At 43.3% G+C, this 27,984-nt stretch overlaps 1 protein-coding gene across 1 annotated transcript; it reads right to left on the minus strand.

The window, feature by feature from the left end:
* Nucleotides 1-27,976, minus strand: grnb (granulin b). Its single transcript, XM_023992934.2, has 17 exons — nt 27,797-27,976; nt 27,520-27,622; nt 24,921-25,052; nt 24,454-24,591; nt 24,144-24,257; nt 20,078-20,213; nt 19,730-19,821; nt 19,365-19,494; nt 8,909-9,000; nt 8,649-8,796; nt 8,394-8,491; nt 7,868-8,119; nt 7,258-7,494; nt 5,675-5,944; nt 5,190-5,423; nt 3,346-3,603; nt 1-1,377 (listed from the first exon to the last, which is right to left on the minus strand). Exons 2-17 carry the CDS (start codon nt 27,520-27,522, stop codon nt 1,234-1,236), a joined length of 2,478 nt encoding a protein of 825 aa, XP_023848702.1. The 5' UTR covers nt 27,523-27,622; nt 27,797-27,976; the 3' UTR covers nt 1-1,233.
* Between the last annotated feature and the right edge of the window lie 8 nt (nt 27,977-27,984).

The raw sequence follows: 27,984 nt of genomic DNA on the forward strand, positions 1-27,984 counted from the left end.
TATTTGAAACAATTTTATTTCACCTCAGTGGCATACTGACACAACTCACTTTCATAAGATAAAATATTTGATAAGGAAACTAATTAACCAAGAAAAATGTCCTTCATTTAACATGACATTCATGTAAAAAAACAAATCCAAAACAAAGCTATAGAGTACAGATACAAATTTGGGATGTTAGGAATGGGATGAGAGTTGTGCTAACTGGTATTGTTTGCATTGACTTTCAAAGTATTATTACTGGTTAGCATTACTACGGCTGGTAGAACAGAGTGCTTAGTATCAATTTTGATATCAACTAACATTGTACTAACCAATCATACGATTCCTATGTACTGGATTCACTTCCCCATCACCTGTTCAAGCACCACAAATTGCATGTAGAAACCATTTAACTGGGGTTTACCAATAATTCCTATACTGAAAATCAAAGTTTATCAACAATGGGTATTATGACATCAAGAAAAAAAATGGCTATGACTTAAGGGGTTTGAGTGACAGTATTTTTATTTTAATGACAGAAAACTGTCAGAGGCTAGACCATTTTGATGTTCACAGAAAGTGATGAACCCAGGCCAGAGGGCAAAACATACATAAAAATCGAGCAAAAAGTTAAATCAAAGTAACACTCAGTCGGCTGATCAATGGCTCTGTAGTACTTCCAGAAAGAACRATATACTAACTCACTTACTAATGCTAGGTTGTGCCTGCAGCAACGAAACATGAAAATCAGCTTTCTTATACTATGTAGCTGTGTTCTTGAAAGAGTTTGGAATAAAATACATTTTTGATACATCTTAAAGCAGGTTTATTCTGAAAAATGATCATTCTTGTTCCAAGAGACTATAATACATTCATATTTCTCATTTGCATAGAGAAAATGGCATATGGGGCAGTAGTAATTAAGCGTAAAGACATTGAGACAAACCTACAAGCTAGCTGCTTAAAAAAATTAAAAAAACTTTGGGATGGCCATTGGGTGGAGATGCTGAATTCTCTACTTCCAACCATTTCTATTTCCTGTTCTACCCCAATTGAACCAAATTAAATCACTTACAAAAAAAAACATTCAAAAAAAATCTCCTGTCCCTTGTCCAGTTTCCATAAGGTTGTTTGTTCCTCTTATGGAATGTGCTGCAGGTTACGTTGTGTGCTGGAGTGAGGAACATCAGATCAGTGCTGCATCCTGATTGGCTCAGAGTCCAAATCAGTGCTTCCCGATTTAGCTCAAAGTCAAAACGGAACAAAGTCTCTCTTTTTGTCGTGGCTGTAGAACATGTCCCAGGTCAACTCAGCCTGCTGGGAGCAGCCTCCCTGCTCCAGGTCACATGTGTATCCCATGGGGCAGCAGTGCCTGGTGTCCGCGCAGCATGTGGCCTGTGAAGAGAAAGCGAGTTTAAAGGATTAATTCAGGATTTTACAAATTGATGGGTCAGTAGAAAACAATCCATGGTTATGTTCTTTAAAACAGCCACCACAAACTTCAACTAACTTTAGCCACCCCAACCTAACAATCAATGAAAGTGATGGTGGCATTTGAATGAATATATATTTTAAAATATATATTTTTTACAGCATCACCAGACTCTGACGCCTCTTCCTGATGGCTAAACAACCTTCCGTGCATTTGCTACTTTATGCACAATTATTTTACGTAGCTGCTGCTCCCTCTGCTGCTGCTTCCCCCTCCCTTCCTGTTCTCACTCACCCCGCCGTGATGATTGGACGTCTTTGTCTTGTGTAAGCAACGACTGTATACATGAGTGGACAAAGCCATCGATCAAGTGACATCAGCCATTCCTATGTGAAGATTCAATAGCGCATTAAAGCCAAATGAAGTTGGTTAAGATTTCTCATGGAAACCTAACATGCGCAGTTTGAGCTACTCCAGGAAGAGAAGTTGCAGGCTAGCTCAGTCCTGCCCCCTCATTGAGTAACTCAAGTTGAAGGCAGACTAGGGTACTACAGGATGCCATGAGCAACTCAATTATCAGTATAACACCCTTGTATTCAAAGTCGGGGGAACTGCAGTGGGATCACCCAAAAAATACAACAAATTTTATTTTTTTAACCCAAAAACATATAGAGTACAGATTGTATGGGACAAATTTTGTTTGAAAAATAAGTTAGAGTAAATGTATTTATTAGTTTATTTTCATTTTGATAAGAGATGAATGTAATGAATTGAAGTATTTGATGATGTAACAATAGAAATGTAATTATTTTAAGATTGTCATATTTGGTGTGGGGTCATGAAAAACAAATTGGGTACCGAGCAATTCTGACGGGAAAGAAAGTATCCCTGCTGAAAAAGTGTGAATACCAAACGGTATAACCTTTTTCTGTGTGAGATTTWWAAAAAAATCAGTTYGTGCATCTGGTGTAGTAACTATAACCACACACACATCCAATTTACTGCCCACACACACACACATTGTACTCTGTGCGGCAGACTGATCACTTAAATTGACGGGGCATGTTGTCAAACTCTACCTACTTGCGCGGAAAAGTTCGCCCAAAGGCTAATCTGGTGAATTTCAAATGTGCTGACCATCGCAGTGTTGCGTGATCATTGAAAAGCATGACAAGTTAGCATGTTAGTTATGGTTGAAATGCAGATGGCTTTGCCTCAATAAAACATGTAGACAGGGTAGGCTAAACGTTACATCTAGACTACGTACGTTGTCATATAGGCAGGAGTGTAGTGCAGCCGGAGCGTACGGAACGGAACGGCGCCATGCCACTTCTCCGAATGTTACTGGTTTCAATAAGTCGGAGCAAAGTTGAATCAATGTTTCACAAGATCACTTAATGACTAATTCATACAAAATACCAATATAACAGCATAGCATAACGCTTATGTTAGACTAAAGACATCAGGCAATTCCTTATGAGATTTTAGGAGGAATGTGCTGATTTTCTCTCTCATGCAGCCAAAACTCTGTGCACACCACTGTGGTTTGATTGAAACAAAATACAGGTAGGCTAGCTTATTCACACCGTCTGCTCTAAAAGTCACTCACGAAATAGTACTTCTACATTATGAAGGGAGGGGGAGCAGCTGCTATGTTAAAACAAAGTGGGTAAAGTAACAAATGTACAGAACATTTTAAGGTTGTTGATATATGGGGAAGAGGTGTCCTGGGGGACAGGGCAGTTCGATCTGGACGCGCAGCCTCAGCATAATTTTTTTTGGAAAAGGCTACGCTTCCTTTATGTACCAAATATGGAGTTGATTTAAGAACCTCGCAACTTGTCAAATGTACACACATTTCCCATCTACATCAAAAGTCAAAGTTCCATATTTCAAGTTAGGATTTTCATTCGAAGTAGCCGTTTCACTACCTTTGGTGCAGGGCAGCAGGACCATTCCGTGGGTGAGGTCTTGCAGCAGGTTTCCAGTTTGGGACAGCTGTACTCGCCAGTGCTGTCACACTTCACATCAATACCCATCTCTGCTGCCCTCTGCTGGGACTCTGCTACCTTTGTCAGGGGCACCGTGCGGAGGAGTATAGCCTCTACCAGTTTCTCACAGGTCCCAGTCTGCATGTTGCAGCTGTAGCCCTGGGGGCAGCAGTGCTCATGGTCTGTACAGCAAACAGCCTGCGGATTGGGGGCGAGAAGGAGAGGGTCAACAAGATGTGTCTGTGGCGAAACGGGGAATTCGGGAAGTAGTCAGACCCCTTCCCTTTTTCCACATTTTGTTACATTACAGCCTTACTCCAAAATGGATTCAATTTTTCCTCATCAATCTACAGACAATACCTTATTTACGTTAAGTATTCCCTTTGCTATGAGACTCGAAATTGATCTCAGGTGCATCCGGTTTCCATTGAACATCCTTAAGATGTTTCTACAACTTCATTGGAGTCCACATGTGGTAAATTCAATTGATTGGACATGATTTGGAAAGGCACACACCTGTCTATATAAGGTCCACAGTTGACAGTACATGTCTGAGCAAAAACCAAGCCATGAGGTCGAAGGAATTGTCTGTAGAGCTCCGAGACAGGATTGTGTCGAGGCACAGATCTGGGGAAGGGTACCAAAACATTTCTGCAGCATTGACGTTCCCCAAGAACACAGTGGCCTCCATCATTCTTAAATGGAAGAAGTCTGGAACCACCAAGACTCTTCTTAGAGCTGGCCACCTGGCCCAACTGAGCAATTGGGAGAGAAGGCCTTGGTCAGGGAGGTGACCAAGAACCCGATGGTCACTGACAGAGCTCTAGAGTTCCTCTGTAGATATGGGAAAACCTTCCAAAAGGACAACCATCTCTGCAGCACTCCACCAATCAGGCCTTTATGGTAGAGTGGCCAGACGGAAGCCACTCCTCAGTAAAATGCACATGATAGCCCGCTTGGATTCTCAGACCATGAGAAACAAGATTCTCTGGTCTGATGAAACTAAGATTCAACTCTTTGGCCTGAATRCCAAGCTTCACGTCTGGAAAAAACCTGGCACCATCCCTACGGTGTAGCATGGTGGTGGTGGCAGCATCATGCTGTTGGGGATGTTTTTCAGCGGCAGGGACTGCGAGACTAGTCAGGATCGAGGCAAAGATGAACAGGGAGCAAAGTACAGAGAGATCCTTGATGAAAATCTGGTTCAGAGCGCTCAGGACCTCAGACTGGGGCGAAGTTTCACCGTCCAACAGGACAATGACCCTAAGCACACAGCCAAGACAACGCAGGAGTGGCTTCGGGACAAGTCTATGAATGTCCTTGAGTGGCCCAGCCAGAGCCTGGACTTGAACCCGATCTAACATCTCTGGAGAGATCTGAAGACAGCTGTGCAGCGATGCTCTCCATCCAACCTGACAGAGCTTGAAAGGATCTGCAGGGAAGAATGGGAGAAACTCCCCAAATACAGGTGTCCCAAGTTTGTAGCGTCACAACCAAAAAGACTCAAGGATTTAAATTGYTGCTTCAACAAAGTACTGAGTAAAGGGTCTGAATACTAATGTAAATGTGATATTACAATTTTTTATAAATTTGCTAAAAGTAAAAAATACAATAAAAAGTTATTAATATTGTCTGTAGATTGAGGGGGGGGGAAACAATTGAATCCATTTTAGAATAAGGCTGTAACGTAACAATGTGGAAAAACTCAACGGGTCTGAATACTGTACGAATGCACTGTATATATAAATCCAATCCATTATCACAGAAAGTTAATGGAGACGCACCTTGACCAGGGGACAGCAGCCCCATTCGCCGGTGGGCAGCTTGCAGCAGGTGGCCCCCGAGGCACAGCTGCTCTTGTCGTCACACTTTACGTCTTTCAACATGGCTCCCTCGGTCAGGGCCTTCTCTTTGCGGTACCAGGGAATGGTCAGGGGGCCCTTAGTGCAGGAGGTMTTGTGGACATCACAGCTGTAGCCGCTGGGGCAGCAGTGGTCTCCGTTGTCACAGCACACCGCCTGGGGTGGAGCAGACCATTTACAGAGAGGTCATACAGAGATGACTAGTGTATAATCACTACTTCACCATGTCATTTCAGCCAGCCTTATGCTCCACAAAGAGCAAAGAGGAGTAAGTAACAATTAACCATTTTTATAATTTCAGCTGCAAATCTTCGGTTACATTGCCATTGCTTTGTTCATCATCATAATAATAATAATAATATCTTGAAAAGTTGCCACGGCCAAAGTCCCCAGAATAGCCTCCTTACCTTTGGCAGGGGGCAGCATCCCCACTTGCCAGCCTTGTCCATGAAGCAGCAGGTGGTATATTTGGGACAGCTGGTGTGGGGGTCACACATGTTCTTGGCTAGGGGGAAGGAAGGGGCACTGGCCTGAGGAAGCACTCTGCGCAGGAGCAGGGCTGGCACCTTGGGGATCCAGGGCAAGCTGAGGGTCCCAGCTTTGTCACAGGTCTGCTCGGCCACGTTACACGTGTAGCCTTTAGGGCAGCAGTGCTCATGGTCGTCGCAGCACACCGCCTAAGGGGCAACAATAACATTATTTCAAATCCTAATTTAAGAGTTAAGAGCCCTTGTTTTGCAATCACCAAAAATCGAGGCTGGTATTCACAAAGAGGCGTGCTGAGCCCACAGGAGGTTTGTGGCACCTTAATTGGGGAGGACGGGCTTGTGGTAATGGCTGGAGCGGAATAGAATGGTATCAAATACATCTAACACGTGGAAACCATGCGTTTGATGGCATTCCATTCACTCCGGCCATTATTAGGAGCCGTCCTCCCCTCAGCAGCCTCCTGTGGCTGAGAAAATGTATGAATATGGGCCCTGATCTACAGTATATGGTGTCCTAAATTGCAAAAACATAAGATATGCTTTCTGTAACACACACCAAGAGCCAATCACAAGCCGTAAAACAAACGTTCCTTCAGAATTATACACAACACTTCAATTCATCTCAGTCTACGAATGGATTCATTAACCAGGTTTCCATCCAACCCTTTTTATGAGAGTAAAGCACATAAATGTCATGACAGGCCTGGTGGATAATGAAATGTTCAATAAACTTTCCAAATGTCGACGTAACAAAATACGCTAGACAAGGTGGGATCTTTGTGTCGGTAAAATGAATTATACGAGAAATAAAAAATCTGTGGAAACGCTTGTATGTGCAAATATTGATATAATAACCATCATATCGGAGTAAACTTGGAGTCAGGCGATGACGTGTGTGCTCCTCTCGCTACGACTCGTCGGGAAAGCATGCAGTTTTTTTAGGCTACAGATGAAGTTAGGATGAACTTCACAGGGTGGTGAAAGTGCACGGTGATGAGCTTGACGCTCCTTTCCAATACATATTGAGGGTCTTATTCTGGTGACATGATCATCGATGCTTGGCTGCCGTTTGACAAACAAAAATGATTGCGCTCTTTTGTCCATAATAAATCTCATGTGGGCTATACGTGTATCTGCGCGCTGTTGACTGTAACAGACGTGCCATTACCAGAGTGGGCACACTCGCTATATAAAAAACACTTTTTTTGTGAGAAAAACAAAATAGTTAAATGCAATGGAAACCCATTTAACATATACATACATATATATTTTTTTGGGGGGGGTAAATGGGAATTTAACCCCAAAAATGTATTTATGCGTACAACGTCACCACACACAGCCTTTTTTATCTGCAACAAGTCAATTTGATGGAAACATCTCTGGTGGGAAAATACTCATTGTTTTTAATGCGGATTTGAGAATATCCGCATGAAAATCTGTCGCCAATTGAATGGTAAGATCGTTATTGAAACCACCAGATGGGGGGAAAAAAGTTAACTCACATGAGGTAGAGGACAGCATGCCCACTGTCCTGAGTTCTGTCTGCAGCAGGTGGTGCCCCCGGGGCACATGGTCTGTTCGTCACACTTCTCAGTGGCCAGTTGTGCCTGGGTGGTGAGTGCWGGCACCTTGGTGACCCACGGCATGTTGAAGCCTGAGGGGTCATCGCAGCTACTGGCCTCCAGGTTACACACAGTGCCGTGGGGGCAGCAGTGGAGGTGGTCATCGCAACACACAGCCTGAGGGCCACAGAGAACGCATRGAGTTGTTATTACTGATACAACAGCTAGGCTACCTTTGGCTATAAACGTGATGCTTATTTGCCTCGGATTTAATTAAAATGACTTACCGAGATGATTGGAAACAAGGACTATTCATAAGTGTATAAAATTAGCACCACTTGGAGTGACTGTACAGGGACAGTAGTGTTTTCCCAATTAGTCAATTCAAATCCAGTTACTTTAGGAATAGAATTTAACATGGACATCATTTAATCAAATACAATCGGAGGTAAAATTACCTAAAGTGAACTAAAAGGTTAGACCCTTAACAAGGACTGGACTTGGCAAATAAGTCAGTGGGGGGGGGGGGTAAATGTGGAAATGTTCATACATTGGGCAGGGGGCAGCATGCCCAGTTTCCTGTGGAGGTCTTGCAGCACGTGGATTTGCCCGGGCACGACGTGGATTTGTCACATATGCTGTTGGGCAGCGGCTCCTCCTGCGACACATAGCTAAAGGCGGGCACCTTGTCCAGCATGGGTACCAGGGCAGAGCCCGAAGACGGGTCATCACACGTACTCTCGGCCAGGTTACAGATGGTCCCGTGGGGGCAGCAGTGRAGGTGGTCATCACAACACACAGCCTAGGGGGAAGTCAAAGGGAATTAGTGCGGGGGGCTCATTGGCTCAGGTGGAGTCGACGGTGCATACAGAGTTTCTGTTCTCACATCTGTAATGCTACAAGACAAATTTAACACCACTGACCGTAAAAAAAAAGAGCCGCACTCACTTTCAACATTAATAAATGGATTTTCGGAAGACTTAATAAATCAGGTCAGAGTCTCAAGGGCTGAGCACTACTGTCAAGTGTGACAGGAATTATGGCCGACACACACATACACAAGTTGTTTACCGTACCTTGGGTAGGGGGCAGCAGGCCCATTCTCCATTTAGTAATTTACAGCACGTGGTTCCATCAGCGCAGGCCACAGAGTCGTTGCAGGGCACAGCATTGACTGAAGGGCACAGAGCACGCACACATTCACATGTTAATGTATGGACATTACACTTCTGTCGCTATGCAACTTTTCATCTTGAATATTCCCACCGAGTCTGTTGCAAATCGATGTTCACATCACGCGCCAATGTTTGATGTGTAACTTTGTCTCTGACCTGTGCTCTGTAGGRATGTCGTGGTCAATGTGGCGGGGAATTTGACAGCCATGGGAGTTTGGCCGTGTTCAGACACACAGGTGCTCTGTTCCAGGTCACAGGTGGTTCCCTCAGGACAGCAGTGAAGGTGGTCCGGACAACACACAGCCTGAGGAGAGCAAGAGGGGACTTGATACAGCTGAATCCTACAGGAGCTGATATTTCCTGGCATCTGAATATGGATGTGTGGTGAGTTATTGGGTTGGGAGCAGATGCCTCACACTTGGCATAGGGCAGCAGCCATAGCTCTTATCCCCCAGCAGGCAGCAAGTGGTCTCATCAGGACACGATGACACCTTGTCTGGGCAATCCACTAAAAAGAGATGCACATTAAAGAAAAATATCAACAGAATTCTTATTCTTTTCTTAGAGGACTACAAGACTGCATAACCACCGATTCAGCTGGAAAATTACAGGTTTACACTACAAAATCAAGTAGTAACATTCAGTAGCCAGGGATTAGGGGGAGAAGCGGTTGCTGTTAAGTTCATGTTTTAATGCTAAATTGTAATTATTTCACCTCCGTGGCCTATTTATTGCCTTTACCTCCCTACATTTGCACACACTGTACATCGATTTTTATATTGTGTTATTGACTGTACGTTTGTTTATGTGTAACTCTGTGTTGTTGTCCCACTGCTTTGCTCTATCTTGGCCAAGTCACAGTTGTAAATGAGAACCTGTTCTCAACTGGCCTACCTGGTTAAATAAAGGTGAAATAAAAAATCATCCATATATTTATGTTATCACGGTGCTATCACTCTTAATAGTACGCCTGCGCAGTAGTCTCACTGTAGATGGACCTGGCCGGAGTGCAATGGCAACTATGTACGGTGGAAATACGGTGAAGTAACCCTCGTTAAACTGGAACCTTGTCGTTGTGTCATTTCGAGTTAACATTGGTAGCAGAGGATGGTTAATAACTACAATCTGACACCTCGCTTCGACAAGAAGAGGTCGTATGAAAGTTASAAAAAATGTCATTTGAATCTGGACACGGGTTACTAACCTGGACAACAAAAAGCAAGCACTTGCGGTGGTATTATCGCTCGAGGGAAGAGTGAGAGATACAGCACTGGAAATATCCCTGGAGGATTTGAACAAGGATGACGGTGTGTGAACTTTGATCCGAGCACTGGGTCTGTGTTTCTTAAAGAGAAAGACCGTGCCTACATAGAATATTCAAAACTGGCAGTGTTACTAGAGACATTTCAGTTGCAATGACGGACTACATAATTGCTTTCGAACAGAGGTACAATAGGATGCGCAAGTAAGACATGATTCTCCCGGATGCGGTGTTAGTTTTCAAGTTGCTAGATACTACCTGGATGGTAGGGAGAAAGAGTTGGCTTTGACTGCTTGTACTGTGCTGACATTTGCGTCAATGAAGTCGGCACTAAAGATACTTTTGGGTGAAAAGACGTCTGCCGCGCAAATAACAGATGGAATGCAAGTGAGTGACGCAGCATATTACACTGAGCAGCAGAGGGGAAAAAAAGGTGCCAAAGTCACGTTCAAGACAACCAGTCGAGGGCGCCATTGCCCGGCACAAATCCAATGGACAGGCATGGAAGGAGCTCAACATTTTCTATTTGTCAAAGCACTTACCATTGGGTTAAAGACTGTCCTCATAAAAATTTAAACTAACAGTTAAACTAACAGAGGAAAATGTAAACAGATAGAGCAGTGTAACATTACACTGTTTTCAAACAAATCTGCTTCTAATACAGAGCTCTTTATAGTTGAATCCTTAGGATCTGCTATGATTGATACWGCATGTACAAGCACAGTGTGTGGTGCAAAATGCATTGCTAGCTATGTCAGTGAACTAAATACGAAAGGAGTACAAAATATGATTGACACACCAAGCAACAAAGCGTTCAAATGTCAATATGGGAGAATCGTCCATTCTACCAACAGAGTCAAGATACCAGCAAAAATGGGTCAGACTAAGAGTCACATTGAAACATAGGTGGTCCCTGCAGATATCCCCTTACTATCCTGACTGGTTGCATCACTGCCCGGTACGGCMATTGCTCGGCCTCTGACCGCAAGGCACTACAGAGGGTAGTGCGTACGCCCCAGTACATCACTGGGGCTAAGCTGCCTGCCATCCAGGACCTCTACACCAGACGGTGTCAGAGGAAGGCCCTAAAAATTGTCAAAGACCCCAGCCACCCCAGTCATAGACTGTTCTCTCTACTACCACATGGCAAGCGGTACCGCATGGCAAGCGGTACAAAAATGCTACTCTCTGTTTATCATATATGCATAGTCACTTTAACCATATCTACATGTACATACTACGTCAAATCAGCCCGACTAACCGGTGCCTGTATATATCCTCGCTACTGTTATAGCCTCGCTACTGTATATAGCCTTGTTACTGTTATTTTTCACTGTCTTTTTTACCCTTGTTTTTATTTCTTTACTTACCTATTGTTCACATATACCCTTTTTTTGCACTGTTGGTTAGAGCCTGTAAGTAAGCATTTCACTGTAAGGTCTACACCGGTTGTATTCGGCGCACGTGACAAACTTTGAATTGATTTGATTTATTAAGCAAAGCTTCCCTCAAGAAGGCAGGGGCTGTACTAGACATAAAAAATGACAAGGAAGTGATGTTTAAACAACCAGTGACCCTCGAACTTACTACCTCAGGCTACTATTGTGTAAACATTTTAGACAAAGACATCACACAGAGTCCATGTAAAAATGAGATTATGACAGACACAGAGCACATGGAGATTGACAGTCCCAGAGAACATGAACACAGAGGAAAAACAAAGTATTAAAACTTCAAAGAGTTTTGACATGCTACAGTTGAGACTCCATGAAATTACTCAGCAGTTCTGGGAATAATGAAGAGTGTATTTACATTTACAACAGATAGTTAAGTTGTGAGACATGCCATAAATATACAGCAAACTTAAGCTGTTGGTTTGCCACTGGCTTCCAAGTACAATGAAACAGTGGCTGTAGATCTACATGAGCTCGGACCAAGTGTGTGGCACCTTCACATAGGTCGACCACTTCACACGCTTCAGCGTTGGAAGCATTGTGAATACAAAGAAACCCAGTGAAATCGTCAAGCACTTCATTCATTCTTGGATAAGTGTGCATGGCCCTTCCCATAAATTGTAAAGTGACAATGGAGGAGAATTCAATAATAAGGAACTAAGAGAAATTCAACATGGAAGTAAAGACAACTGCTGCATACAGTCCATGGAGCAATGGACTTCTGGAGAGACATAATCAAAACTCTCCCAGATATCATGTTGAAAGTGCATGGGTGGGACAGCACCTTTCAGCACTACATGCAGCGAGAAAAGCGTTCACTGAAGCAGAGTGTTCAGAGAGAATTCGCAGGGCTCTGTGTAAACAGCTTCGACCAACCGATGAGAAGTACGACACTGGAAACAAAGTGTACTACAAACAAGTTGACTGTCATGAGTGGAAATGACCAGGAGTAGTCATTGGCCAAGATGGTGTGGTGATATTTGTGAGTCACGGAGGCACCAATGTCAGAGTGCATCACTCAAGATTGCGGAAAGTAAATGATCAACAAGATGGAGGGGCTGTTGCTGAGAATCAGCCTCCTACTGAAAATGACAAAAAGGACACATTAAAAAGACACGAATCTACCTGATGTTGCATCCAAATGACATGGACACAAACTGACACAGGAAATGGAGCAGAGACCTTCAACCATGACAAAGGTAATACTGTTGAGGGTTCAACTTAGGAAAATGTTCAACAGCCACATGTGTTAAGACAACATGGTTGTTCCAATCTGAAAACTCAACAAACTTAAATACAGGGACAGAAAAAGTGGTATTCCACACACAGCAACCGTCATTGGACAAGCAGGGAAAGCCAAAAAAAATACCAGAACTGGTACAACTTGCAGTACTCTGAACCCCCCCCCCCCCCCTTAATAAAAGGGGATACCTAGTCAGTTGTACAACGATGCATTCAACTGAAATTAGTCTTCCGCATTTAAAACAACCCTTCTGAATCAGAGCGGTGTGGGGGGCTGCCATAACGTCGACATCGTCGGTGCCCGGGGTACAGTGAGTTAACTGCCTTTCTCAGGAGCAGAACGACAGATTGTTACCTTGTCAGCTCGGGGATTCAATCCAGCAACCTTTCCAGCTACACTTTCTGGGTCAACAGGGTCAGCTGACCTATCACTTGTAATCTCATTGAACCAATGGAAAATCGAGAAAAACAGAATGAGATTTACAATGATGATGTACTTAAAACAAAGGACTTGTCATTTGACTCAGTTAAACTACATAAACTCAGTAATTGGAGGGAAATGTTAGTGTTTGAGGAAGTCAAAGATGGCGGAAAGATGGCGCCGAAGAGGATGGCGGATGTTTTACATGCCCGTAACCAATTGTGCTATTTTTTTATTTATTTTTTGCATTGTTTGTAACTTATTTTGTACATAATGTTGCTGCTACCGTCACTTCTGGACATCAGAACTGGGATTACTCACCACGAACTAGAATAAGCTTTTTCCTTTAACGAGTCCGACGAGAAAGATATACTGCTATCCCGGGAACAGGCCCAGATCCACGTCATTTGGGTGAAGAAAAGACGGAGGAAAAGAGGACGCAGATCGGGCTGCCTTTTGAGAATCCGTAGGCGAGCGAGTAAACTCCCACTGCCATCAATTCTACTTGCTAACATGCAATCATTGAAGAAAAAAAATTTGACCTACGATTATTCTACCAACGGGACATTAAGAACCGTAATATCTTATGTTTCACCGAGTCATGGCTGAACGACGACACAGATAATGGAGCTGGAGGGATTTTCCATGCACCGGCAGAACAGAGAAGCTACGTCTGTTAAGACGAGGGGTGGGGATGTGTGTCTTTTTGCCAATAACAGATGGTGCCCGATGTCTAATATTAAAGAAGTCTCGAGGTATTGCTCGCCTGAGGTAGAGTACCTTATGATAAGCTGTAGACCACACTATCTACAAAGAGAGTTCTCATCTGTATTATTCATAGCCGTCTATTTACCACCACAGACTGATGCTGGCACTAAGACCGCACTCAACGAGCTGTATAAGGCCATAAGCAAAGAAGAAAATGCTCACCCAGAAGCAGCGCTTCTAGTGGCTGGGGACTTTAATGCAGAAAAACTTAAATCAGTTTACCAAATTTTTACCAGCAAGAGGGGGAAAAAATAATGACAATAAATAAATAGACAAGACCACCTTTACACCACCCACAGAGATGCATTCAAAGCTATCCCTCATCCCTCCATTTGGCAAAACTGACCATAATTCTATCCTCCGGATTCCTGCTTACAAGCAAAAACTAAAGCAGGAAGTACCAGTGACTCGCTCAATACGGAAGAGGTCAGATGACACAGATGATACACTACAGTACTGTTTTGCTAGCACAGACTGGAAAATGTCCCGGGATTCATCCAATGGCATTGGAGTATACCACCTTATTGATGAAGCCGATGACTAAGTGCATCGACGACATCGTCCCCACAGTGAGCGTACGTACATATCCCAACCAGAAGCCATGGATTACAGGCAACATCCGCATCGAGCTAAAGGCTAGAGCTGCCACTTTCAAAGAACGGGACACTAATCAGGACGCCTATAAAATAAAATCCTGCTATGCCCTCAGACGAACCATACAGGATTAAGATTGAATACTACTACACCGGCTCTGATGCTCGTCAGATGTGGCAAGAATTGAAAACTATTAYGGACTACAAAGGGAAACCCAGACGTGAGCTGCCCAGTGATGCAAGCCTACCAGACGAGCTAAATGCCTATTATGCTCTCTTCGAGGCAAACAAAACTGAAGCATGCATGAGAGCACCAGCTGTTCTGGATGACTGTGTGATAATGCTCTCGGTAGCAGATGTGAGCAAAACAGGTCAACATTCACAAAGCCGCGGGGCCAGATGGATTACCAGGACGTGTACTCAAAGCATGCACGGACCAACTGGCAAGTGTCTTCACTGACATTTTCAACCTCTACCTGACTGAGTCTGTAATACCAACATGTTTCAAGCAGACCACCATAGTCCTTGTGCCCAAGGAAGCGAAGGGAACCTGCCTAAATTATTACCGCCCCGCAGCACTCACATCGGTAGCCATGAAGTGCTTAGAAAGGCTGGTCATGGCTCACATCAACAGCATCCTCCCGGATTACCTAGACCCACTCCAATTCACATACCGCCCCAACAGATCCACAGATAACGCAATCGCACTCCACACTGCCCTTTCCCACCTGGACAAAAGGAACACCTATGTGAGAATGCTGTTCATTGACTACAGCTCAGCGTTCAACACCATAGTGCCCACAAAGCTCATCACTAAGCTAAGGACCCTGGGACTAAACACCTCGCTCTGCAACTGGATCCTGGACTTCCTGACGGGCCACCCCCAGGTGGTAAGGGTAGGCAACAACACGTCTGCCACGCTGATCCTCAACACTGGGGCCCCCCAGGGGTGTGTACTTAGTCCCCTCCTGTACTCCCTGTTCACCCACGACTGCGTGGCCAAACACGACTCCAACACCATCATTAAGTTTGCTGATGACACAACAGTGTTAGGCCTGATCACTGACAACGATGAGACAGCCTATAGGGAGGAGGTCAGAGAACTGGCAGTGTGGTGCCAGGACAACAACCTCTCCCTCAATGTGAGCAAGGCAAAGGAGCTGATCGTAGACTACAGGAAAGGTGGGCCGAACAGGCCCCCATTAACATCAACGGGGCTGTAGTGGAGCGGGTCGAGAGTTTCAAGTTCCTTGGTGTCCACATCACCAACATTCTATCATGGTCCAAACACACCAAGACAGTCGTGAAGAGGGCACTACAAAACCTTTTCCCCCTCAGGAGACTTAAAAGATGTGGCATGGGTCAACATATCTGTTAGAGCCGATTTGGACATATTTGTATAAAAGACTGAACATACTGAGCTCCATGTACATTTGTGTAAATATATTAAATATGAATGTATATGATGAAATATTAGGTACGTACCTTTATGATTTATATTTACCTGATTGAGATATATTCATTTGTTGTTAGTGTAACTCCGTTTTTGCCCCCCCCCCCTCTTGCCCATTCATTGTACTGTGGTAAGTGTGTTAGGATAAAGGCAGGAAGTTGGGCCTTCGGGGGAAGGAGTCCTTGCTAGACGTGGGAGCGGTATAGTTTTTTGACCATACAGACAGACAGGTCATATTATGTATTTTCCATATCAAGTAATCTATGCTTTAAGTTGATTGGAGAATCATTTTTTGTTAGATATAAGAAGAATAAACATTTTTGTTGCACCATATCCCTGGATGTCATTGAATGTTTGGCCGTTTGGAAACCTTGAGTGTGGACTGTATGCGTACGAAACAAACCCGCTTCAGGCTTGGGCAGTGGCTATGGTAAAGAGGAAAGGAAGCCACTACAATATCCTCAAAAAGTTCTACAGCTGCACCATCGAGAGCATCCTGACCTGTTGCATCACCGCCTGGTATGGCAACTGCTCGGCATCTGACCGTAACACGCTACAGAGGGTAGTGCGTACGGCCCAGTACATCACTAAGGCCAAGCTTCCTGCCATCCAGGACCTATATAATAGGAGGTGTCAGAGGAAAGCCCATAAAATTGTCAGACTCCAGTCTCCCAAGTCAGACTGTTTTCTCTGCTACCGCACGGCAAGCGGTACCGGAGCGCCAAGTCTAGGACCAAAAGGCTCCTTAACAGCTTCTACCCCTAAGCCATAAGACTGCTGAACAACTAAATMACATGGCCACTGGACTATTACATTGACCCCCCTCCATTTGTTTTGTACACTAATGCTACTCGCTGTTTATCATCTATGCATAGTCACTTCACCCCTACCTACATGTACAAATTACCCCTAACCTGTACCCCCTCACACGGACTCGGTACCGGTACCCCCTGTATAGAACCTCGTTATTGTGTTACTTTTTACTTGAGTTTATTTGGTAAATATTTTAAACTCTTTCTTGAACTGCACTGTTGGTTAAGGGCTTGTAAGTAAGCATTTCACGGTAAGATCTACACTTGTTGTATTCGGCGCATGTGACAAATAGTTTGGTGTCTCAACAAAGCGGGTGTGTACTCTTAAAGAATCCTTAACTGGAATAGTGCCAAAAGCACATCTAGTGGCTAGAGGTTGAGGAGCTGGCTGCTAAACAACTCCCAAAAGACTCACCGACATGTGCCTCAGAGTCACTCAGATTGCTGCTGACACCGATCTGCCAGAAGAAAATGGAAAATTGAGTTTTTGCAGGGAACAAAGCTGTCAAGGGATATTCAGATCCGACCTCCGCCTGAAGCTAAGAGCGAAGGAACAGTGAAAACTTTTTTAAAAAGTGTGTGTGTATGACCCGGCAGGTGCATCACTCTTCTGGTACAACAAAGTCAAGGCAACAATGCTGAATACAGGTGGAAAAATGTCACAAGTGGATCCTGCAGTCTTCTATTGGCTTGATCAAGACTTCAATATGACTGGAGTACCTTGCATGTCATGTTGATGACTTCATCTGGGGTGGCTCACAGACCTTTGCTACAACTGTGATTCCACACCTCAAAGTTGTTTTTCAGGTCGGCCGTGAGGAGCATGATAGTTTTTGTTATGTTGGCATAGAGTTTATTATAGTTGATGGGAAAATACTGATGCAACAAAGTATACCTGATTTTAAATGTTTGATGGCTTCAACTTGGCATCCAACACAAAACACGCCACTGTACAAATCATTCATGAGGCAAACAAAGCAGTTTGTAAACTGAAATCACAACAAGTGACTAAAGTTTCAGCATGTTCCAAAAGATGACTCTGAAATGAGTCGTCTTCAGTGATGCTTCCCTTGGGAACCTTACAGATGGAGGCACACAAGGTGGACATCTAATCGTGTTAATGGGTGAAGGAGGAAGATTCTCACCTTTCTGTTGGCAGTCAAAAAGGATCAGAAGGGTTGTCCGAAGCAAACTTGCCGGAGAAACCCTTGGTCTTGCRGATGTAATTGACAATGCCATCTTTCTGGCACCTCTGTTCTCAGAGCTTTACCACGGGTGACACAAAACAGCACATTCTACCTGTAGTTTGTGTCGCTGACAACTACTCCTTAGTTGATGCTGTGAAGCCAACCAAGTCTGTCACAGAGAAAAGACTTCGTCTCGAGATTAGTAGCATTCACAAACGTATTGAAGCAGAGAATCCAGCGGATTCTGTGGTCGGCCACAAAAGGAACAGCTTGCTGACTGTCTGACTAAAAAGGGAGCATCCGGCATTGTGCTCCTAAAGGCACTCCGTAATGGAACGCTGCAGCTTGAGTAATACAAAATGGTTAACCTTCTCACACAAATTTTGGTCACAATTGTCAGCCGGTGACTGTCAAGCCAATAACTGTGTCTCACGGTAATTGACCGTTAATTAACATCAACACATTTAGCATCTCCTGGCTTCCACACACAGCCTACAAGCCACTGATGCAGACCTTTGGAACATCTACATATTAAAAAGTACAATAAATCCATGTAATATAGCCTACACCTTCACAATAAATCCATTATTTATTTTAGACAGGTCTAAAGAAGCATGCTATGAAGAAAATGTAGTCTATTTCAGAAGAACAGAATAGCATACTCGGAGTTGTCCTTATGTTAGGTCCTGATCTGGCTATGCCAAATCGCTGTGAGCTACACTGGTTCATTTAGCAGACAAGATATGCTTAGAATTCCGTGGCATTATTTTATAGTATGAAGAATGCAATTGAATAAAATAGAAAGGATATTTTCGCCAAACGATTTGAAGGAGTGCGCACATACAGCTATTCTGTGTTGAGCGTTTAATTTAGAGTTATTCATGTAACTTTAGTTGTTCTACAAATGTTGGGCTATGTGTTTAGATTTTTAATACATACATTGTAAGGCTGCATGACGCAACTAACGATGATTTGAAAAAAGTAGCTTTAAAAAGGCATGGGCTCTGCTTAGTTTTTTTTTGCGCAGGCTGTACACACTACATCAGTCACAATTCACAGCGGCATCCCTTTTGTGTGGCTGTAATGCACCCGAAAAGAAGCCATGCCGCCAGTGSCCATTGTGCTGAGCGCTCCGAATCACATGGCTCTCCATCACGTGATCGGGTCTTTCTCGCGGGCTACAAATCAAGAGGCACGTCGGGGACACAACTGTGTGTGCGTCTTTATCCAACTCTGAGGTGCATACTGAAGATATTGGAAGAACTGGCCACATTTACATGTCGTCAGCCAAGAAAATGAGTAGGCCTAACGAACAACAAAAGCACTAACCTTGATCAATCTACTATCCCCCATAGTATTCAAGTTCACCTATTCTGTGCAAGAAATAAATATTCCAAACAGTCTGGGAAAGTTGTGCRATAGTTCCCAAATTAATACAACCACTAGCATCCCAAAAACTTTCCCGTAGAAAAGTTGGAGATTGTTATGTTCATGTTTTAAGTATCCCTATATTTCTGTTATTACGGTGCCATCACTCTTATTAGTACACATGCGCAGTAGTCTCACTGTAGATGAACCTGCCCTCAGTGCAATGGCAACTATCTACTGTGGAAATAGTGGCGTAAACATTGTTCAACTGGAACCTAGTCGCGTCATTTTGCCTTAACAGTTGGTGCCTCACCATCGTTGGGGATGGCAGGAGTCTTCTTAGCCAGTGGGGTCTGTGTGTTGGGGGAAGTGCACATCTCATGCTCCAGGTCACAGGTTGTATTGCCGGGGCAACAGTGGAGTTTGTCCGTACAGCACACAGCCTGTACAGAACACACGTTGATTAAACACGTAGTTCATCAGTTTTGAAATGCTCAACCTCTGCATGTCCCCATTAGCTACCCTTACCTCACGTTGAAACACTCTTAAGACTAAGAACTGTCCGTCACATGTATCTTACACAGACTGTGTGCAACACAGATCGTGCAATACACAGCTGAATAAAATGCTTGAGATTATGTGACCCAGGGTCCTCTGTACTGCCCCRGTTCCACTCACCTCCAGGTAGGGGCAGCAGCCATAGTCGCCAATGGTCAGCAGGCAACAGGTGGTTCCGTCTGGGCATCTGCTCGTACCACCTGGGCAGGTCACTGCTTATCCAACCACCAGGAACAAACAGATACATGGGGAAAATAAACRTTAATAAGAGGCACCAAACCGAAGGCAACAGACTGAAAAGGAATAAACTGTGGATTTTTCCAATATAATTTTTTTTCTCCATTTGTAGCATAAAAAAAAAAAAAAAACTTTTTTTTTTTTTTTTTCCCCTAATGGAGACAAGCCTGGAACATAATTCAACAACAACTTCACAATGATCTTGTTGTTTATTTCTGTCTGTTCCAGTACCCGTCTGCTTCTTCATTGCAGGCCCCTTTTCCCTCATGGCAAAAGTCTCCAGGGTGGGAGACACACATTTGTTGTGGGCTAGGTCACACGTGGTGCCCTCTGGACAGCAGTGYATCTTGTCCTCACAGCACACCGCCTTGAGAGAGAACAGAAAACAAACGTTTAGAATGCTTCAGAATAGGGTTATTAAATAGCAACTCCAACTCTGCCATTAGTTTATGTTGTGTATTATGCAGAGATGGCAAAGATACATTTGAATGCATCTCATTACAAAATAAAGTCTTCAGAGCTTTGTGGCCACCGATTACCCCCCCCCCCCCCCCTCAATTTATTTTTATTTGGGGGGGGGCAGAATTGGTTAGAAATTAGATCCTGTGTGCATTACCATGACGTAATCAGAGGTGCGATGGAGACGCAAAAGTGTGTGTGAAAGAAAGTTGAGGCACAGGACTCACTTCCCGAGTTCACTTCCCCCTTTTGGAACAAATTCACTGATATATCCTCGCTCTGRAAGCGCATCCTTGTGCTTCATTCAACTTTCTTTTCAAGGTCTTCCGCCCAACACCTCTCATGTCTTCACACAATAGTGCCATAGGACTTCTGATCAGGGGTGGAAGTATTCATTTATTCCCAGTACGGTACCCCCTGTGTGTGCACCCTCGTGTGCAACACTAAACATAGATTTASATATTGAATCCCTCTTCATTTAATAGGATCTCTGTGGGCATAACAGTAAAAATGTGTTGTTTATTACCTTTTAACCAGTTATAATGTTGTCATCTGATTGTCAAACAATCACTTCAGCAGGCTCCTCCTGTAAGCCTGGCTACCTGCGCACGTTCGCACACTCTAAAATAATTATTGAATCCATACAGTGCACCCGCCATTTGACGAATGAAAAGAGACGTCTGTAACAAGACACCAAGAAGTCTAATGGAATGGCCTTTGGTGATCGCCATTTATTTGGCCTACATTCGAAACCTGGATTGATGCGTCCCTAGTCCGCGCAGGCCTCCGTCACTCATCTCTGCCTTGTTATCGTCGAAACACACCGCATTATGGATCGTATTTCACACGTTTTCAAGTCCATTTGGAAACGTTTCTTGCGGGTGACATGCGGTAATGATAAATAGATTACAGTTCTTGGCATCTTTGTTTAATTGTCGTCATAGGCTCAACATAACGTTGATGATGTGGTTGTTACAAGGAGCACATGAATGAGCTCTTTAAAATCACCAGTCAGGATTCCTATTCGACTCAGCCATGCCTCATTGCCCGCCCAACATTTCCTAATCTCCCACACTTTCTAATGCGACTAGCCCCAATGCTCCTCCCTCTTTTTCCCCTGCCCTGCTACAAAGTTCCTCCCTGCAGGTAGTCACCGAGGTGCTAAAGGAGCTCCTTACACTTGACCCYCCAAAAAATCTGGGTCAGATGGTTTAGATCCTTTCTTCTTTAAGGTTGCTGACCCTATCCTCGCCAAGCCTATCTCTGACCTTTTTAACCTGTCTCTCCTCTCTGGGGAGGTTCCCATTGCTTGGAAGGCAGCCACGGTGTGTCCTTTATTTAAAGGGGGAGATCAAGCTGATCCTAACTGTTATAGGCCAATTTCTATTTTGCCCTGCTTATTAAAAGTGTTGGAAAAACTTGTCAGTAATCAACTGACTGGCTTTCTTGATGTCTATAGTATTCTACTTGGGAGTAAGGCTAGACGGTACTAGACGGTACTGTCCTTCTCTCAGCACATATCAAGGTTAAATCTAGACTTGGTTTCCTCTATAGTAATCGTTCCTCTTTCACCTCAGCTGCCAAACTAACCCTGATTCAGATGACCATCCTACCCATGCTAGATTACGGAAATGTAATTTATAGATCGGCAGGTGTTTTCGAGCGGCTAGATGTTCTTTACCATTCGGCCATCAGATTTGCCACCAATGCTCCTTATAGGACACATCACTGCACTTTATACTCCTCTGTAAACTGGTCATCTCTGTATACCTGTAGCAAGACCCACTGGTTGATGCTTATTTATAAAACCCTCTTAGGCCTCACTCCCCTCTATCTGAGATATCTATGGCAGCCCTCATCCTCCGCATACAACACCCATTCTACCAGTCACATTCTGTTAAAGGTCCCCAAAGCACACACGTCCCTGTGTCTCCTCTTTTGAGTTCGCTGCAGCTAGCGACTGGAACGAGCTGCAAAAAAACCTCAAACTGGACAGTTTTTTCTCAATCTCTTCATWCAAAGACTCAATCATGGACACTTACTCAGTTGTTGCTGCTCGCGTGAAGTATTGTTGGCTCTACTTTCTTGCCCTTTGTGCGCTTGTCTGTGCCCCATAATGTTTGTTCCATGTTTTGTGCTGCTGCCATGTTGTGTTGCTACCACGTCGTTGTCATGTGGTGTTGCTACCATGCTGTGTTGTCGTCTTAGGTCTCGCTTTATGTAGTGTGTGGTGTCTCTTGTCGTGATGCGTGTTTTGTCCTATATTAAATGTTTTAATCCCAGCCCCCATAGGAGGTATTTTGGTAGGCAGTCATTATAAATAAGAATTTGTTCTTAATGGGCTTGCCTAGTCAAATAAATAAAATAAACCGGTACGGCGTACCCCCACTATTACGTACCGGACAGTACCGGCTTACTTTCACCCCTCTTTCTGATTCCAATGCAGAAAATGTGGGTGATATGRGACCACAAAATTGTGAATTGCTATAAAACGTAGAGTACTTAAAAAATACAAAGTACCATTCTCTGAAGTATCGTGTTACAAATTACATGGTGACTTATTCCAACACCTTCAAATACAAATGTCCAAAAAATATATATACTCAAAAAGTAATTGAAATACATGACAGAAATAGGCCTACTGCCCATCTGTTGTTGAGGAATATTTACTCTATGCTTATGGTAAATCAGATATTTATGCTAATTCTCAATCTGAACCATAAATTAACTTTTGCTGAATAGTAAAATGCCTATGATCGGTAACTTGAGGGTAACCAGCTTTGCAGAACTATCAGAGGAACCAAGCGATAACATGATGTAGGGAGGGTAATTGGCAGAAGGCCCAGAATATTGTGTGTTTGACTGAGAGCAGGTGCTGTGGGAACASAAACAGTTTCTGCAAGAGACAGACACTCCCTATAACTGTAGTGTATGAACAAAGGTTTATGCAGTCCTACTTTAGATGTGTCTGGAGTGAGTCTCCCTTGCTGAAGCTTGTAATAAAAGTAAATGAACAGTTCTTTCTGATATTTGCCACAACACTGCATATGCATACCCAAACCAACTACATTTGCCACCTGGGACAGGGTAAGCAGTTTCAAATGATTAATACCGTAATAATACAGTAAGTAGCATTTTGCCCCCTTGAAGTGTTAAGCATTACAATCACATATTTACAATAACAATTCTGAGAGAGCGAGAATTTCACAGAGCGAGCCCACTTTTGCAAGTACTGTAGAAAAAGTCAAACGTGTTCTATATTAACTGAATGTAGCTAACTCATTAACCCCTTGATTCCACTTTAGTGAAAAACACCTCCGGCGGTCACGGTGACTCACGCCATTAACTATGTTTCATCTGTTGCCTAGTAGTCAGGTCAGGTCACTTTCTACGCAAATGTATGCTCTGTTAATAGGTGAAGCCAAGCATAAGGGGGCATTGAAACTTAACATGTTATTTATGACGCTCAAGAAGACTTAGAGGGACTTGAGAGGATGAATCAATCCTCTCAAAAGGGTCGCTGGGGTATTTCAGTGTGCATTGTCGACAGTTGCAGAATCATCTGAAAGATCTTTGCAGCCCATTACAGTGGTGGTTCCGGGTGAACGTTGTACAACCATAGGCAATGGACCCGAGGCAACAGTTAAACGCAAAGATCCTCATTTTGACAACGCTGAAATATGCAAACCTTTGACGGTCTTAAATTGCAGAGATGTCTGTAGGTGATGTGAATAATACAATTCACATCACCTATAAAACATCTCTGCAATTTAAGACTGTCAAAATTGCACTCAAGAGGACTTCCAGATAAGGAATAATGGACAAGTGTGTAACGTACCTTGGCCAGCGGACAGCAGCCCCAGGAGCCTTCTGGGAGTTGACAGCAGGTGGTGTCGTCTGGACACTCCGACTCACCGTCGGGACAAATGACTGCCCTCACTCCCTCCACCATCTAAATGGAGTGACAGGCAAATGCGTACCAACGAGGGTTGGGTTGACACATACATCCCATTCACGCAACTAGAGTTAAATAACATTGTTGAAAAGGCTTAAAAGAATCATTAAGACATATAATCTATATTAAACAAAACAGACACTATAGTTTATAATACACAGAGATACGGAGAATAATGTTGCATTCTCTTTACCAGAGGGCTGATGATGTGTTGTGCGGGGACTCTTCTGACCCACGGCAGAGAGACTGTTTTATTGAGGCACTTGGAGTGGACTAAGTCACACACTGTCCCCTCATAGCAGCAATGCAGGTGGTCGGAACAGCACTCAGCCTGGAGACGGGTTTTAAGACAGTATGATCTTTGAAAAAGTCATGAGTTGGCAGTAAAACAGTCCATTTTATAACTATGTTACAACGTTCGAGTGAACAGAACCCCCACAGAATTAGCAATACCATCAAAACACTGTGTTGCTGATGATGGTGTTGCTGGGCTATGGCCATAAAATTTGCTTTGTTCTTTCACACTATGGTGCTGAATAAGCATTTTCACACTACCAGTTCAAAGCAGGGTCAGCTGGACCGACACTCTGTCCTGCATACCTCATTTAACCAAGCAATCACTCAGATACAAATTTAGACGACCGGGGACTAATCACTTACATTTGGTAATGGACAGCAGCCATATCCACCGCTGGGGGTCTTGCAGCAGGTGTTGCCGTCGTCACACATCCCACCATCGGGACAAATCAGGGCTGAGGTTAGGCCTAGGAGGGCCAGACACACCACCCCTATCTGCACAGGTAGAGCCAGGTACAGTTTAACTCCAAAAATTTTGAATTTATTTGAATAAATAGAAAAATACAAATGACAGGTTAAAAATCAGGCTTTGACCTAAAAGGCTAAAACAGGGATAAGTTCAAAAAGTTAAGAGCATAAAATGTAGCAAACAAATGCTCTCCATCATTGCTGGCCGTATAACAAATAAACAAACACAATGAGGAATGTATGAGTCTTTAGGTGAGGATGTGCCATCATCCTCACACGGGTGTATATTTTACTTATTCTGCTACGTCAATAGGTGTTGGTGATGAATAACGCTGTGCACATGGTGAACTATTGTTTCAGCAGTAGGCCTAGATACAGTAGATGAGTTTGCCCAGTCTAGGAATGCAGAAATCTGTTCATAACTCCATACATTTGCTCTGTGGTTCACGTACTTTCAAAGCAAATATTTATACATACTGCATCGCACTGAAAATGTACTCTCCAATCTAGGTCTTTAAATCTACATGGCACAAAACATTCATATCTAGTTTGTTATCTGTGGATGTATTAACCTGAAATGGCCTACTTCACTCTGATTCAGAGTGTTTAATAGTCACATGTACAGTTGAAGTCGGAAGTTTACATACACCTTAGCCAAATACGTTTAAACTCAGTTTCACAATTCCTGACATTTAATCCATGTAAAAATTCCATGTCTTACGTCAGTTAGGATCACCACTTTATTTTAAGAATGTGAAATGTCAGAATAATAGTGGAGAGAATGATTTATTTCAGCTTTTATTTCTTTCATCACATTAACAGTGGGTCAGAAGTTTACATACACTCAATTAGTATTTGGGAGCATTGCCTTTAAATTGTTTAACTTGGGTCAAACGTTTTGGGTAGCCTTCCACATGCTTCCCACAATAAGTTGGGTGAATTTGGCCCATTCCTCCTGACAGAGCTGGTGTACCTGACTCAGGTTTGTAGGCCTCCTTGCTCGCACACACTTTTTCAGTTCTGCCCACAAATGTTCTATGGGATTGAGGTCAGGGCTTTGTGATGGCCACTCCAATACCTTCACTTTGTTGTCCTTAAGCCATTTTGCCACAACTTTGGAAGTATGCTTGGGGTCATTGTCCATTTGGAAGACCCATTTGTGATCAAGTTTTAATCTTCCTGACTGATGTCTTGAGATGTTGCTTCAATATATCCACATCATTTTCCTTCCTCATAAAGCCATCTATTTTGTGAAGTGCACCAGTCCCTCCTGCAGCAAACCACCCCAACAACATGATGCTGCCACCCCTGTGCTTCACGGTTGGGATGGTGTTCTTCAGCTTGCAAGCATCCCACTTTTTCCTCCAAACATAACGATGATCATTATGGCCAAACAGTTCTATTTTTGATTCATCAGACCAGAGGACATTTCTCCAAAATGACGATCTTTGTCCCCATGTGCAGTTGCAAACGGTAGACGGGCATTTTTAATGGCGATTTTGGAGCAGTGGCTTCTTCCTTGCTGAGCGGCCTTTCAGGTTATGTCGATATAGGACTCGTTTTACTGTGGATATAGATACTTTTGTACCTGTTTCCTCCAGCATCTTCACAAGGTCCTTTGTTGTTGTTCTGGGATTGATTTGCACTTTTCGCACCACAGTACATTTATCTCTAGGAGACAGAACCCATCTCCTTCCTGAGCAGTATGACAGCTGCGTGGTCTCATGGTGTTTATACTTGCGTACTATTGTTTGTACAGATGAATGTGGTACCTTCAGGCGTTTGGAAATTGCTCCCAAGGATGAACCAGACTTGTTGAGGTCTCCAATTTTTTTTCTGGGGTCTTGGCTGATTTCTTTTGATTTTCCCATGATGTCAAGCAAAGAGGCACTGAGTTTGAAGGTAGGCCTTGAAATATATCCACAGGTACACGTCCAATTGATTCAAATGATGTCAATTAGCCTATCAGAAGCTTCTAAAGCCATGACATCATTTTCTGGAATTTTCCAAGCTGTTTAAAGGCACAGTCAACTTAGTGTATGTAAACTTCTGTCCCACTGGAATTGTGATACAGTGACTTATAAGTGAAATAATCTGTCTGTAAACAGTTGTTGGAAATATGACTAGGCTTCGAGCTCCAACATGACTAAGGGACTAAGGGAAACACAATGACAATAAAACTATATAAATAACACTATATACATAACTGTGGCAATGGAGAATAAATAAATGGCTATTGGGGTGGAGGCAGAGTAAAGACTTGACGGGATGGGGGGAATGACCATAGGGGACCATTGAAGGGGTGTGGGGACCTACTATCACATACCAGAAAAATTATATAGCTTGAATATTATCAGTGGATTTTCAGCACATTCATCTCATTTCAAAGTAATGTAGCTAATTTAGTTAACTAGTAAACAAGTAAGCTAGTTACAATTATTTTAATTTCGTCTAAACCAAACTTTAAAATCTATTGATCCAAAGAATCTCGTACCATTGTGTTCAGAGAATCTGGGAAGAGCAAGAGGGGTAGATGAGGGAATATCGTCAGATGTGTTATTCAAGTTGGGAACTGCAATGCATAGTCTTCATATAGTCTAAAGATAGAGGCAAGAAAACAAGTCCATCGTTATTAGTTGATCAAAACAATGAATGACAGAGCTGACAGTTGTCGCTAGCTAATTTAGCTAGCTAGCATAGCAAGTTAATAAGCATAAAATAAAATGGGTTAGGCGTAACGCCAGACAAAATTAATTACATGTGTTATTTACCTTCGTTAGTGTGCGATGTAAAAGCTCAAACTGGTTAAATGATCTTTCATTCGAAGCGACGCTGGATTTTGCAATCTGGAGGTATTTCAGATTTTGTTTTCCCAACAACGGTTATCACATGATATTCGCACCTTATGACAAAGGGTCTGTTCCAGGGACGTCTTTACATCAGGCGCGCTGCACATAAT

This window comes from Salvelinus sp. IW2-2015, linkage group LG8 (assembly GCF_002910315.2).
Source record: "Salvelinus sp. IW2-2015 linkage group LG8, ASM291031v2, whole genome shotgun sequence".
NCBI lineage: Eukaryota > Metazoa > Chordata > Actinopteri > Salmoniformes > Salmonidae > Salvelinus > Salvelinus sp. IW2-2015.